Source organism: Aspergillus ambiguus, assembly GCF_047715705.1.
Source record: "Aspergillus ambiguus strain CBS 117.58 unplaced genomic scaffold BDV59scaffold_18, whole genome shotgun sequence".
Taxonomy (NCBI): domain Eukaryota; kingdom Fungi; phylum Ascomycota; class Eurotiomycetes; order Eurotiales; family Aspergillaceae; genus Aspergillus; species Aspergillus ambiguus.
The window spans coordinates 34,769-46,984 of NW_027395531.1; the positions used below are offsets into that span (position 1 = coordinate 34,769).

At 59.9% G+C, this 12,216-nt stretch overlaps 5 protein-coding genes across 5 annotated transcripts; 3 read left to right on the forward strand and 2 right to left on the reverse strand.

Annotated features, from left to right (window-relative positions):
* Positions 1–613: 613 nt before the first annotated feature.
* On the forward strand, positions 614–2,705 carry BDV59DRAFT_193506 (WD40 repeat domain-containing protein; the record flags this gene model as incomplete). The annotated part of the gene is made up of 4 exons (XM_073692241.1): positions 614–663; positions 834–990; positions 1,078–2,625; positions 2,679–2,705. 4 exons carry the CDS (start codon positions 614–616, stop codon positions 2,703–2,705), a joined length of 1,782 nt encoding a protein of 593 aa, XP_073547368.1.
* A 259-nt stretch (positions 2,706–2,964) lies between these two features.
* Positions 2,965–4,350, reverse strand: BDV59DRAFT_37193 (uncharacterized protein). Its single transcript, XM_073696278.1, has 3 exons — positions 3,724–4,350; positions 3,314–3,645; positions 2,965–3,234 (listed from the first exon to the last, which is right to left on the reverse strand). Exons 1-2 carry the CDS (start codon positions 4,215–4,217, stop codon positions 3,318–3,320), a joined length of 822 nt encoding a protein of 273 aa, XP_073547369.1. The 5' UTR covers positions 4,218–4,350; the 3' UTR covers positions 2,965–3,234; positions 3,314–3,317.
* A 79-nt stretch (positions 4,351–4,429) lies between these two features.
* On the forward strand, positions 4,430–6,708 carry trpE (anthranilate synthase TRP2). The gene is made up of 4 exons (XM_073696276.1): positions 4,430–4,653; positions 4,733–4,881; positions 4,970–5,043; positions 5,103–6,708. Exons 1-4 carry the CDS (start codon positions 4,642–4,644, stop codon positions 6,410–6,412), a joined length of 1,545 nt encoding a protein of 514 aa, XP_073547370.1. The 5' UTR covers positions 4,430–4,641; the 3' UTR covers positions 6,413–6,708.
* A 56-nt stretch (positions 6,709–6,764) lies between these two features.
* Positions 6,765–9,036, forward strand: BDV59DRAFT_37168 (epsin). Its single transcript, XM_073696277.1, has 3 exons — positions 6,765–7,188; positions 7,338–7,628; positions 7,694–9,036. The coding sequence occupies exons 1-3, from the start codon at positions 7,116–7,118 to the stop codon at positions 9,028–9,030; spliced, it is 1,701 nt and encodes a 566-aa protein (XP_073547371.1). The 5' UTR covers positions 6,765–7,115; the 3' UTR covers positions 9,031–9,036.
* A 568-nt stretch (positions 9,037–9,604) lies between these two features.
* On the reverse strand, positions 9,605–12,010 carry BDV59DRAFT_202364 (putative AAA family ATPase; the record flags this gene model as incomplete). Its single annotated transcript, XM_073694020.1, has 3 exons — positions 9,605–9,825; positions 9,891–11,871; positions 11,924–12,010. The coding sequence occupies 3 exons, from the start codon at positions 12,008–12,010 to the stop codon at positions 9,605–9,607; spliced, it is 2,289 nt and encodes a 762-aa protein (XP_073547372.1).
* Positions 12,011–12,216: the final 206 nt, after the last annotated feature.

The following is a 12,216-nucleotide window of genomic DNA, read 5'->3' on the forward strand; positions in this document are numbered from 1 at the left end:
GCGGAGGAGAAGGTACGGAGGACTACAGAGTACTGCATAAGAGGTACCTGAGGAGGAGTCACATGATCTGCTGAAGTAAGCACTCCATCACTCATCACTCACTCACTACTCAGTACGTCCTCCGACAGCAACTACAGACTACATCCTCTCTGCTCTTCCAATCACCTCCAGCTTCTCCCCTCCATCCCTGGAGCTGAACGATCTCTGCAGTCCGGAGACTCTCAGCGCCTCCATCGTCCTCGTCTTCGCCCCGTGGTTCAGAGCATGTTCCACCGTTCCCTCCCTTCAATTTTCCCTGGGCTCCACTCCGCTGTCGATTTTCCCTCTTCAATTATCTCGGCTTGATCGGTCCACTTCAACAACAACACTTCCCTCCCTCTCTCTCCCTCTCTCGCGTGGACTCTTCCTTCTCGGTCTGCATCTCCAGATCACCGGTCCTGTTCCTGGCACTCATCTCCGTCCCTTGGGTCCATCCTTCCCTTCATTCGTCCCCTCTTCAGCCTCTCCCTCTCCTCCTTCAGTCTTCCCGATTCTCCACTCCTCTCCGTTTCTAGCTTCATCTTCCTGGCATGCGAGCCCTCCCTCCTCCCTCGCTCCTGTCGTACATGTAACAATGGCACACCCGGATCTCACGTCGCATCATGTCAACTACCTAATATGGAGGTACGTAGGAGAATTCTATGCTCAACCACATCCCGTTTCTCCGTCCCACCCTCCGTTAACGTCGCGCGACTCGCTGACTGGCTTCAGGTACCTCCAAGAATCCGGTGGGTTTTGGTTTCCTTGGAGATGATTCAGACTCTCCTGCCTCCATTCTTCTCCAATCCTAACAGTTTCTTAGGTCATGGCGAAGCTGCAGTCACCCTGCAGCGCGCATGGAATCGTGATCCGCAGAGTCTCCCCTTTGCGCCTTACATCAAAACCCATGCGCTGGTGTCTCTGGTCCAGAAGGGTTTACAGTATTACGAACTGGAACAGTCCCTCGATAAGGTATGAATTATATTTTTACTCCTTACCAAAGGAATCTTTTTTTTTTTTTAAAAAAAAAGGGAAGAAATCAATGCTCACGCCAAATAGGATGGAAACCGAACGCCATTTCCCCCCTCAAATTATTTCTTTGGCCCGGCCGCCCTGGAACCGGAACCACCAAAAAGTCTAGCTGAGACCGGCGTTGGCACAGACCAACCGCCTGTGTCGCCGACCAACAAAGTCGCGCGAGACGGTGCCGCGATCAACGGTCACTTAGCGACGGCCGAGGCCCCTCCGAACGGTAAGAAGAGTCGCAAGAGCGATCGTGGGGAACCCAATGGCGACGATGCCCCCATGGAAGTCGACACCAACGGGCTGCCCGAACCCAAATCCCCCGAGCCCGCCGTCGATGCGGATGGCGATGTGAGCATGGGCACCCGACCGGAGTCGCAGGAACCACCACCGCCGCCGCCTCCGACTTTCACCTTGACCAACGGGCAGAGCATCGGCGTCCAGATCACCCCCGCCAAGGCCGCCGACCTCAGCCCCAACACCGCCATACTCCAGGTGGCGCATGACGATCACGTGACACGAACCCTGTGGCGCCCCCGCGATCCCACCGTCGTCGCCGCCGCCGGGGATTCCTCCTGCAGTCTCTGGAAGCTATCCTCGTCGGCTGCCCCCGTCCAGGAGAAACTGGTGACCAGTCGGGGCGATGGAGCCTGTGTCTCCGCCGTCGCCTGGGATCCCACCGGTCAGAAGTTGGCCGTGGCCACCTACAATGAGATGCGAGGCTCCGTTGCCATGTACGATGTAGCCGGCAACGCCGTGGATCTGCTGCCGGAAGTACCGCGTATGATCACAGGGCTCCATTGGGCGGAGAATCGCCCGCATCTGATTGTCGTCGCATCCGATACCAAGGTCTCAGAGCTGGTCCTCTGGGACGATTCCTTACGGCCCGACGAATTTCCTCCCCCGCAGGTTATCGATGGGTCGGTTTACGATCTCAGCTGGCTGGGACGTAACCAAGCATTTGCCTGCGGGAACGGTTCGGTATACCAATGCGAGGTGGACACCAGCATCAACCTCACCAAGACATATACGTCGGGCGGCCCCGACAAGCCCTGGTCGTTTATTCGTTGCACGCACGCGGGACCTGCCTCCGTGGCTGTGACTGCTTCGTCATCGGAGCGGGAGCTCTGGATCCCGACTCATGACATGCACCTCGAGGCAGCGCATGAAGGCGAGATTACCGCGATTGAGCTGAAGCCCAATGCATTCGACCCAACCCAGGCACATCCACCGTTGGTTCTTGCTTCCGCCTCCACTGATGATACGGTGAAGATTTGGCATGTTGACCTGGAATCGAAACGGTTTGAATGCATCCATCGCCTCTTCCTGGGTCCGTCAGCACCGGCTCTCGCGGGGTGCTTCTCTCCAGACGGATATGCAGTCGCGGCCGCCAGTAAGGACAAATTATTCATCTGGAATGCCCAGCGAGGAGGTCCTCCGATGGCCACGTGGTCGGTTCCCGGGGCCGATGAGACGAAACAGGAAGAAGTGAACGGCCACAACGGACATGTCGACTCCATACCGGATCGTTCGTTATCCTGGGATACTGATGGAAAGAAACTCGCTTTCGGATTTGGCGGACAGGTAGGGATCTTTCATCCGATGAGTCCGAAACACTTGCTAAGGGATGCGGATAGTTGGCGATCGTAAATATGCAGCGGTGAAGCTCCTCGTGGGAGAAGATATAGTACTCGATCGGCTCAGCTCGGTGCACGAGTTTCGGCCGGGACCTTGGAGTATCATCCCGCAGTTGCCGGTTACACTGCTTGGGAGCACGACAATATCCCCAGACCCCGGTCCATGGGCCCCCCCCCGGATCCCGAGATGACTTCCGGGGATTTCCTCCGACCTGCCGCGGGTTCCAGCGATGCTGGCCGCCCTGATGGTATGACGAGGTTCTGATCAAGATCGTTTGTGGTTGGTCACAGCAGTCTCTCACCGGCACTGTCCTCCCATCATCTTGATCCCGCGTCCTTTGACGAATGTACTAAACGATGCAAAATGGCGCATAACGGAGGAATTTCTTGCAAGGAAAATGGCGGCTGGCGAATAGCATAGGTTTACTGGTGGACATATTGACCTTCTGTGTGTACTTTTTTGTTGGCGTTGTCTCTACGTTATTCTTGACTGTATCATTCTTGCTTGGGCAGCATGGTCACCCGGTCATTGATGTGACCTCTTCGGCGGTTGTGTCTGCGCACATCTACGTCAAAACTCAATACGTCCTGGATGGGCTGCCCATCTCGCTGCCACGATAGCAGCTCACTCCTACCTATTTATCTACTAATGAATATCCCGGTACTGTTGATAATCCTCCGTCGTTCGTCCATCGCCTGCTGTCTAATCCTTTCCCGGGCACGGAAGCCATCTTTGAGGTCGCTCCACCCGCGCATCCATGCCGTAAACCCTTCGAGGAGGATATCGATCTCGTTCTCGTAGTCATGGCCCATATTCGGTTTGGACCATCGACGGCGGGGGGAGCTCAGTTTCCGAGCCACGGCGGGACCGTGTTGAGCGTGCCAGGCGATAAACCAGCTCTCTAAGCCCTGCACCGTCCCATGAAGGGCCTCACACTCCAAGGAGACCTCTTGGATATCGGCGTGTCTGTGGTTGGAGATTAGTTCCACGGTGCCACGACTCGCGGGTAGAAGCGGCCTGCAGAAGGAAAGGGGAGGCGGGTACAGGGAGTGAAACTCATGTTGCAGCACGGAGACCCCATGGGTCAGCCGTTGGCATTCGCGGGTCAAACGGTCATAGAGATGGAAAGATTCGCTGCGACGACGCTGTAACTGGGCGTTGAGAGCAGTGGCCTCGTGGAGCAGGGCCATCAGCGCGCCGAGGGACGGCGAAGACGGGATGGCGGCGGATGGCGCAACTTCGGCATCTGGGAGGGCGGATTCGGACGGGGCCGAATGGCCGGCAGCAGTCCTGGTTTCCTGGGTGAGTGGCGGGCGTGGATCCAGCAGGGACTCGATGCAGTCGAGATGATGATGCAGCGCGGTGGACTGGCCGGGCGACATGGCGGCATGGCGGGCGATCCGGTCAGCGATTCTAGTGAAACGGTCCGGGAGGTCGGTGCGACCATGGGCTGATCCAGAGACATGCGAGGGAGACGATTCGAGAGAGCTCTTGGGGTCTGAACAAGGGGGCGAGAGGGGGTGCGGTGGCAGCGTCATGGTCGGTGGGTGGTGTTTCTTTTTCTTCTGCGTCTTGGGTTCACGCCTTTCCGTTAGCTGGTGGGTTGTTTGCTGAAGATTGCTTCTTCTTCTTCTTCTCTTTTGTTTTTCGCTTCCAACCCAGTCAGCCGTAGCAGATAGCTCCGAGGGGTGACACGTTCAGGGCGCTCGTGGTGCTTGGCTGGAAGGATGGAATCCCCCCGGCAGGGAGACGCGAGGGATAGGCTGGTTCGTGGCTGCTGCAGGAGAAGGAAGTAGGCGGACAGATGTCTTGGGAATGTTTGCCCTGGATAGAGGATAGGGGAGTATATAAGAGGGAGGTTGCTCTCATGGAGGGAGGAATGAAGAAGGTCCAGTGCGACTGTTCGTCTGGCTGTGATCACTCGAGCCCTGCCTTAGTCAGCCACGACGGCCACTTTTTCTCATGGCGCCTCCTGTATATCTCTCCCCTCTTCCTCTTCTCCCTTTCCCCCAATTCCTCTCTCGCCCCGTCTAGACTAACGCCAATGTCCAAGATCACCATTGTGCCGTCCCTCGAGACGGCCCACGATGTGGTCGCTCAGTCCCGAAACGCCTCCTATCCTCCCAATCTCCTCCCTCTAACCGCCTCCATCCCCGCCGATCTGCTGACTCCCACGTTGGCCTATCTGAAGATCGCCGAGAAGTGAGTTCCCCCCCCGATGTGACAGGTCATATGCACCCTTGACGTCTCCGAATGCATCTGGGCTGACGCTTGTCTCTTCACCCCCTAGGTCCAAACTGTCGTTCCTTTACGAGAGCGCCGCCACGACAGAGACCATCGGGAGATATAGTTTCGTCGGAGCCGGTATGTGTCATATCGCCCACCCAGCGAGTCCTGGTCTAACGCCGAATCCTTCCCCCCAGATCCGCGTCACGTTCTCAAGACCGGTCCCGGCCATGGTCCCGAGTGCGATCCTCTCCCACTCTTGGAGAAGGAACTGGGCAAACACCGCGTTGCGACCGTCCCCGGCTTGACCCTGCCCCCCCTCACCGGCGGTGCCATCGGATATGTCGGCTACGATTGTGTGCGGTACTTTGAGCCCAAGACGGCTCGGCCGATGAAGGATGTGCTTCAGATCCCCGAATCCCTCTTCATGCTGTTTGACACCATCATCGCCTTCGACCATTTCTTCCAGGTTGTCAAGATCGTCACCTATGTCCCCATCCCCGCGACGGACTCGGAGCTCCAGGCGGAATACCAGAAGGGCGAGGAGACCATCCGACAGACCATTGCGCAGCTGCTTCGCCCGGAGTATGCGGTGCCGCCGCAGGGTCCGATTAAGCCGAACCAGGAATACACCTCCAACATTGGGCGCGAGGGCTACGAACGACATGTGACGCGACTGAAGGAGCACATCGGGAAGGGCGATATCTTCCAGACGGTGCCGTCGCAGCGGTTGTCGCGCCCGACGTCGCTGCATCCGTTCAACCTCTTCCGCCACCTGCGCACCGTCAATCCGTCCCCGTACCTGTTCTACATCGACTGCGACGACTTCCAGCTAGTCGGAGCCAGCCCGGAGCTGCTCGCCAAGGAGGAGAAGGGCCGGATCATCACGCATCCCATCGCGGGGACGGTGAAGCGGGGCAAGACGCCCGAGGAGGACGAGGCCCTCGCGGCGGAGCTCCGGGGCAGTCTCAAGGACCGCGCCGAGCATGTTATGCTGGTCGACCTGGCACGCAACGACGTCAACCGCGTGTGTGACCCGCTCACCACGCAGGTCGACCGACTCATGGTGGTGGAGAAGTTCTCGCACGTGCAACACCTGGTGTCCCAGGTGTCGGGCATCTTACGGCCGGAGAAGACGCGGTTCGACGCCTTCCGGTCGATCTTCCCCGCGGGGACGGTGTCCGGGGCCCCCAAGGTGCGTGCCATGCAGCTGATCGCGGAGCTGGAGGGGGAGAAGCGAGGGGTGTATGCCGGCGCCGTGGGCTACTTCGGCTACAACATCGCCAGCGTGGATGGCCGGACGGAACATCCGGGAGCCATGGACACGTGCATTGCTCTGCGGACGATGATGGTGAAGAACGGGGTGGCGTACCTCCAGGCGGGAGGCGGCATTGTGTTCGACTCGGACCCGTACGATGAGTATGTGGAGACGTTGAACAAGCTGGGAGCCAACATTGCTTGTATTAAGGGGGCAGAGGCGAAGTATTTGAGCATGGAGGAGAGGTAGCGAGTCCTTTACTGTGATTCTTTCTTTCCCCTATTTTCTTTTTGTTCATTGCATGACGGTAATTACGTGGTTTTGGGATTTGGATGATGGCGAAAGGGCTTACGAGCAAGATCAAAAGAGTGTAATCATAAAATTATCCGATTCGGGCTGCCAGGAGGAGTCGATGTAGAGAGAAGATCCAGAATCGCCGGAGTTGAAGGTATACAAATCAAGAGCGTCGTCAGCGAGGCCCTCGTCCAATCACCGGCGGCCACCACCAACGTCAACTTCTTCTTCTCTCAACTTCAACTTCCCAACTTCATCTTCTCATCTTCTTCTCTTCGTCTCTTCCCTTCTCTGCCCTCTCATCTCCACCCTTCTCTCTCGTTCTCCCTTCCCCTCCTCTCGTTCGCCTCGCCCTCATCCCCTCTGTCTCTTCGCCTTCTGACATTCCCGTTACCGTACCGTACCTGACTAAACTCACCACCGCCACCAACCCTTCTCCTTCTCCTGCTCACCCTGAGCTAACCTACTTCTCCCTCCCTTCTCCCTCTTTCTCTCTCCCTCTCCGTCCTCTCTCGATTAGGAGCAAAACCACCGGCTGGTTCCTCCTTACTCCTCCCCTCGTGTTTTCTCCCCGGTGGATGTTCCAGTACCCCTCCGACTCCATCCGTCCTTTTTATCCGGGTGACGTCGATCGTGTCCTCTTCCAACCGCCGTCACCATGTCCAAGGTCGTGCGCAGCGTGAAAAATGTCACCAAGGGGTACTCCTCCGTCCAGGTCAAGGTGCGAAATGGTACGTCTTCGCCTCCGTCTCCCTGTCCTCTCCGTCGCCGAATCCATTGGCGGCCTGTCTTCCTTCCCCTCGTCCGCCTCCTCGGTCGCCGGTCGGATGGTCCTTGGCTTATCCTCCATATCGCTAACCCGTCCTCTGTGCCGCCACAGCCACCAGCAATGACCCTTGGGGCCCAACCGGCACCGAAATGGCCGAGATTGCCGCCTTGACCTTCAGCAGTCCCACCGATTTCTACGAGATCATGGATATGCTCGACAAGCGTCTGAACGACAAGGGCAAGAACTGGCGCCATGTGCTCAAATCCCTCAAGGTTCTCGATTACTGCCTCCACGAAGGCTCCGAACTCGCCGTCACCTGGGCCCGTAAGAATGTCTACATCATCAAGACCCTGCGCGAGTTTCAGTACGTCGACGAAGACGGTCGCGATGTCGGTCAGAACGGTACGGCTTCCCTCCGAACAAGACGGCTTCAATTCTTCTGGGCTGAAAACTAATTCGAATGGCAGTCCGCGTCGCCGCCAAGGAACTTACCGCCCTGATCATGGACGAAGACCGAATGCGCAGTGAACGCTCCGATCGCAAGCTGTGGAAATCCCGCGTCAGTGGCTTGGACGACTACCCCGGTTATGGAAGTGAGCCGCCGCCCCGCCGCCGAGAGCGCCGTCGCAACGACGACGATGACGCCGAATATCGCCTCGCCATCGAAGCCAGCAAGGCCGAAGCCGAAGAAGAGCGGAAGCGACGGGCCAAGCAGGCTATGGCCGGAGAAGACGACGAGGACCTGGCCAAGGCCATTAAGCTGAGCAAGGAAGAGGAGGAACTGCGCAAGCGCGAGCTCGAGGAAAGCAACGCCCAGTCGCTCTTCGACGATACCCCCGTCCAGCCCGCCCCCGCGCAGGCCACCGGCTACAACCAGGGATACCAGCAGCAGAGCGCCGTCGACTGGTTCGGCAACCCGATCAACCCCCAACAGCCTCTCACCACCGGATACCTCAACAACCAGTATGCCCAGCCGACTGGGTTCCAGTCCCAGGCCACCGGGGTGCCCAACGGGTACACCAATGGCTTTGGCCCGTCCGCCTTTGACCAGAACCCCTACAGCCAGCAGCCGAACAACAACTTCCTCCAGCCCCAGGCGGCCCTCCAGCCGCAACACACGGCCTTCAGCACGAATAACCCATACGGCACCGACATGTACGGACAGCCCCTCCAGCAGCCGCCGCCACAGTCCCAGGAGAACTTCCCCACGGCCGGCACCAACAACCCATGGACCAACACCCCCAGCCCACAGCCCTCGGCCGATGCCCTGAAACCCATGCCCACGGGCTCCAACAACCCGTTCGCGGCCCGACAGCAGTTCCAGCAACCCCGGCCCGCGACGACTGGACCTCCATCGTTGAACACGCTCGCCGAGGAGCGCGCCACCACGCAGTTCACCGCGACATCCAGCAACCCGATTGCAAACTACCAGCCGCCGCCGTCGGCGCCGGGGCCCTCCACAAGCACCCCGCCGCAGATGAGCGACCCGCACCACCAGCGCCTCAACCAGCTGCTCGCCACCGGCGAAGGGCAGGACACCTTCGGCAATGTCGGCGACCTGCGCATCCCGGCGCAGCACACGGCTCCAGGCACCTTTGTCAACTCCGCGGGTCAGGGGTTGGACCGGTTACGGGCCACGCACACGGGCAACAACCCGTTCTTCAGCCAGCAGCAACGTCAGCAGCAGCAGCAGTTCGTGCCCCAGCAGACAGGCTTCGTGTCAAACAACAACCCTTGGGGCGCCGGTCAACCGGGCTACCAACAGCAGCAACCGCAAGCCGGGGGCAGTTTGATCGATCTGTAGATCGAGCCGAGTCTACTTTGTCAAGACTAGACAAAGATTCCTGGCTTTTTCCTTGTCTTTTGCTTTTTTTCGTTTTCCTTTGTGATGTTTGGGTTGGGGTGTTATGCATTGAGTAGGGAATTTGCTCTGTGTATCTCTTTCTTCTCTCTCTCTCTCTCTCTCTCTCTCTCTCTCTCTCTCTCTCTCTCTCTCTCTCTTTTTACTACTCTCCTTTTCCTTTCTCCCGTATCCTCCGTTTCCTTCCTTTATCTGCATGACGTTTCCCTCCCGTGCGTTGTTTGAGTGATATACCTTTGCTCCTGATTTATTTATCCCTATCTACTAGTACTATATCCGATCTCCGTGTTGTAGGATATGATAGATAATTGACCTGTCCGGAGAGCGTCCGCGAGTAGTACCTAGATAATACGGTACCTGATAGATACGGCTTTATTCCTGTCCGTCCATACCCATTCGCCAGCCATAAGATACAAATACAGACGAGCGAAAACACAACAACAAAAAAAAAAGAAACAACCTGATGTAAGGTACAAAGTCCAAGACAGACCCGAGTGGATGGAGCACACGAATCGTTTCAGCCGCCCCTTTCGCCGAACTGTCGCGCCCAATCCTCGTACTCGCGCAATCCCTCGCTACTCACACTGGGCCGGATCGACACCAGACTGGCCTGGAAGTCGCCGAACCGGATGGCGCGGATCTGGTCCATGGGCGTGTGTAGCAGGGCCTCGCCCAGGTTGCGGAGGGGGCCCATGGCGGCGTCTTTGGCAAGCGCGGTGATGTCCGAGCCGGAGAAGCCTATCGTTCATTCATTGGTGTCAGCTCATACTAAGCATTCTACAAAAGGAGACAGAAAGACTCACCCTCCGTCACCTGGACCAGGGCGTTGATATCGGCGTCGGTGAGCTCGTGGTTCTGGTGGCTGAGGAGGCGGCGGAGCTGCTGCTCGCGCACGTGCGGCTCGGGCAGCGGGATGTACTGGCGGCGGACGAAGCGGCGGCGGGCGGCCTCGTCGATGTCCCAGGGCATGTTGGTGGCGGCGAGGACGAGGACACGGCTGGGGTCACCGCGGGAGGAGGAGGAGGAGGAGGAGGCGCGGCGGGGGTCGCGGCCGGCGGCGGCGCGCTGCAGGTCGGACCACTGGATGAGGAACTCGGTCTTGGAGCGACGGGAGGCCTCGTTCTCGGAGCCGGAGGAGCGGGCGGAGAGGAGGGAGTCGATCTCGTCGACGAAGATGATGGAGGGGGCGAGGGCCTTGGCGAGGCCGAAGAGGGCGCGGACGAGCTTCTCGCTCTCGCCGTGCCACTTGGAGGTCAGCGTCGACGCGGACACTGAGAAGAAGGTCGACTTGGACTCGGTGGCGACGGCGCGCGCCAGCATCGTCTTGCCCGTGCCGGGGGGCCCGAAGAGGAGCATGCCGCGCGCAGGCTCGCGCAGCCCCGAGAACAGGTCCGGCCGGAGGAACGGGTACACCACGGCTTCTTTGAGCGCCTTCTTGGCCGCCTCCAGGCCCGCCACGTCGTCCCAGTAGACCTCGTCGCCGCGCACCACGATGTCGTTGAGGATCTGCCGCGCCGCCGCCGCGTCCACCCCCTTGGGGAGCTTGTTCATGACGTTCATGATCGCGTCTTCTTCGCCTTCGTCGTCGCCGTCCGCCGCCCCGTCGACATCGTTGTCCTCGTCGTCTTCCGTCGTCGACCGCGGCCCGATCGACTCCGGGTCGCTGGACGGCGGCGTGATAGTGCGTTTGAGGGGGCCTCGCCGGTCCAGGCTGCCCGTCGATACGGCAAGGCGGTTGACGCCGTGGTTCAGCGTGTTGTCTCCTTCCGCCGAGGCGGGGGTGATGCGGCGCGGGCGTGTGCTGGTGGATGGCGCTGGCGCTGGCGCCTGCGGGGTCGTTGACCGATCGGGGCCGCCGCCCTTTGGTGTCTGTGGCGAGGATCGTAGCGCGACGGGCTTGGGCTTCACGGAGGGCCGAGGAGACGATGGCGCGGCTGGTGGTGGTGGCGGGCGCGCGGGGCTGCGGGGGGTAATAATGGTCGGGGGCGCCCGCGCCGTCGCCGGCTGGCCTGGCGGCCGGGGTTTCCGTCCAGTGCGGAGGTCATCTGTGGCCGGGGGCAGGGTTCTGGAGATGGCGTCGCCGGACTTGGACCGCGGGCCCATCGAGGAGGGCTTGCGGAAACTGGGGTCGGCGGCGGCGGTATGCCGCGAGGACGCCAGGGCGGCATCGCTGGCGGTCTTGTCGGACGAGGACGAGCGGTAAATGCTGCCCCAGGCGAGACCGGCGGCCTGAGAGGCTGCGGCCGGCCGCAGCTCCTTGCGCCGGGGGCTGACCTTCTTCTTGGATTTCTTGAGGTCGGTCGACCGCAGGGTGGAGGGCATCATCTTGAGACCCTCGGGACTGGAGGCGCGCTCGCTGATCTTGGCGGAGGAAGAGTGTCTCTGGCGGAGGCCGGGGCGACTGGAGGCATCGGCGGCGGTGGCAGACGACTCGGCCGCGGCGGAGGGAGGGGGACGACCGGGGATCGAGGGGGGTTTGGACAGATCGGTGTATCCCACCGCGGGGACGGTTCCGTCAGCGATCCAGCCGGGCGTGGTGGTACTACTCGGCGCGGCGGCGGCGGGCGGGGGCGACTTCCCCAGGGAATCCTTGCGACTCTCGCGCAAGGCCTCGAGGAGATCGACCCGCTCGCGGCATTGGAGTTCCAGCTGGCGGATGGATTCCTGGAGCGCCCTCTCGGTCTCGTTACGGGGGTTGTACTTGGAGGGCACGCGATATGCATTGTGATAGTAGATGGTCTCCAGGGCGGATCGCCACGACTTCAAGGCTTCGTCTTCATTGTTCTGGGGAAAGTTAGCGGGCGATCCTTGCGGGTGGGTTCGATCCGGCACGGACCTGGCCTTCGAAATAGACGGCGGTGGAACACATCAGGTAACAATCGTCGTAGGTCTTCTGCAAGGAAGACGCGGGCTTGGGGCGCATTGTTTCACGGCGATGGACGGGACCAGCCTGTCCATGCACACTGGGAACGGGAGAGAAGGAGAGGGGAGGGGGAAGGCAGGGGAGCAGCAACCGAAGGAGGGGAGCAGGCAGAACGAAGGCGAAACGACGGGGAAGTGGAAGAAGAGAAGTGGTGAAGAGAGTGAGAGTGAGTGTGAAAGTGTGGATGGTTCCGGCGGAATCGACGT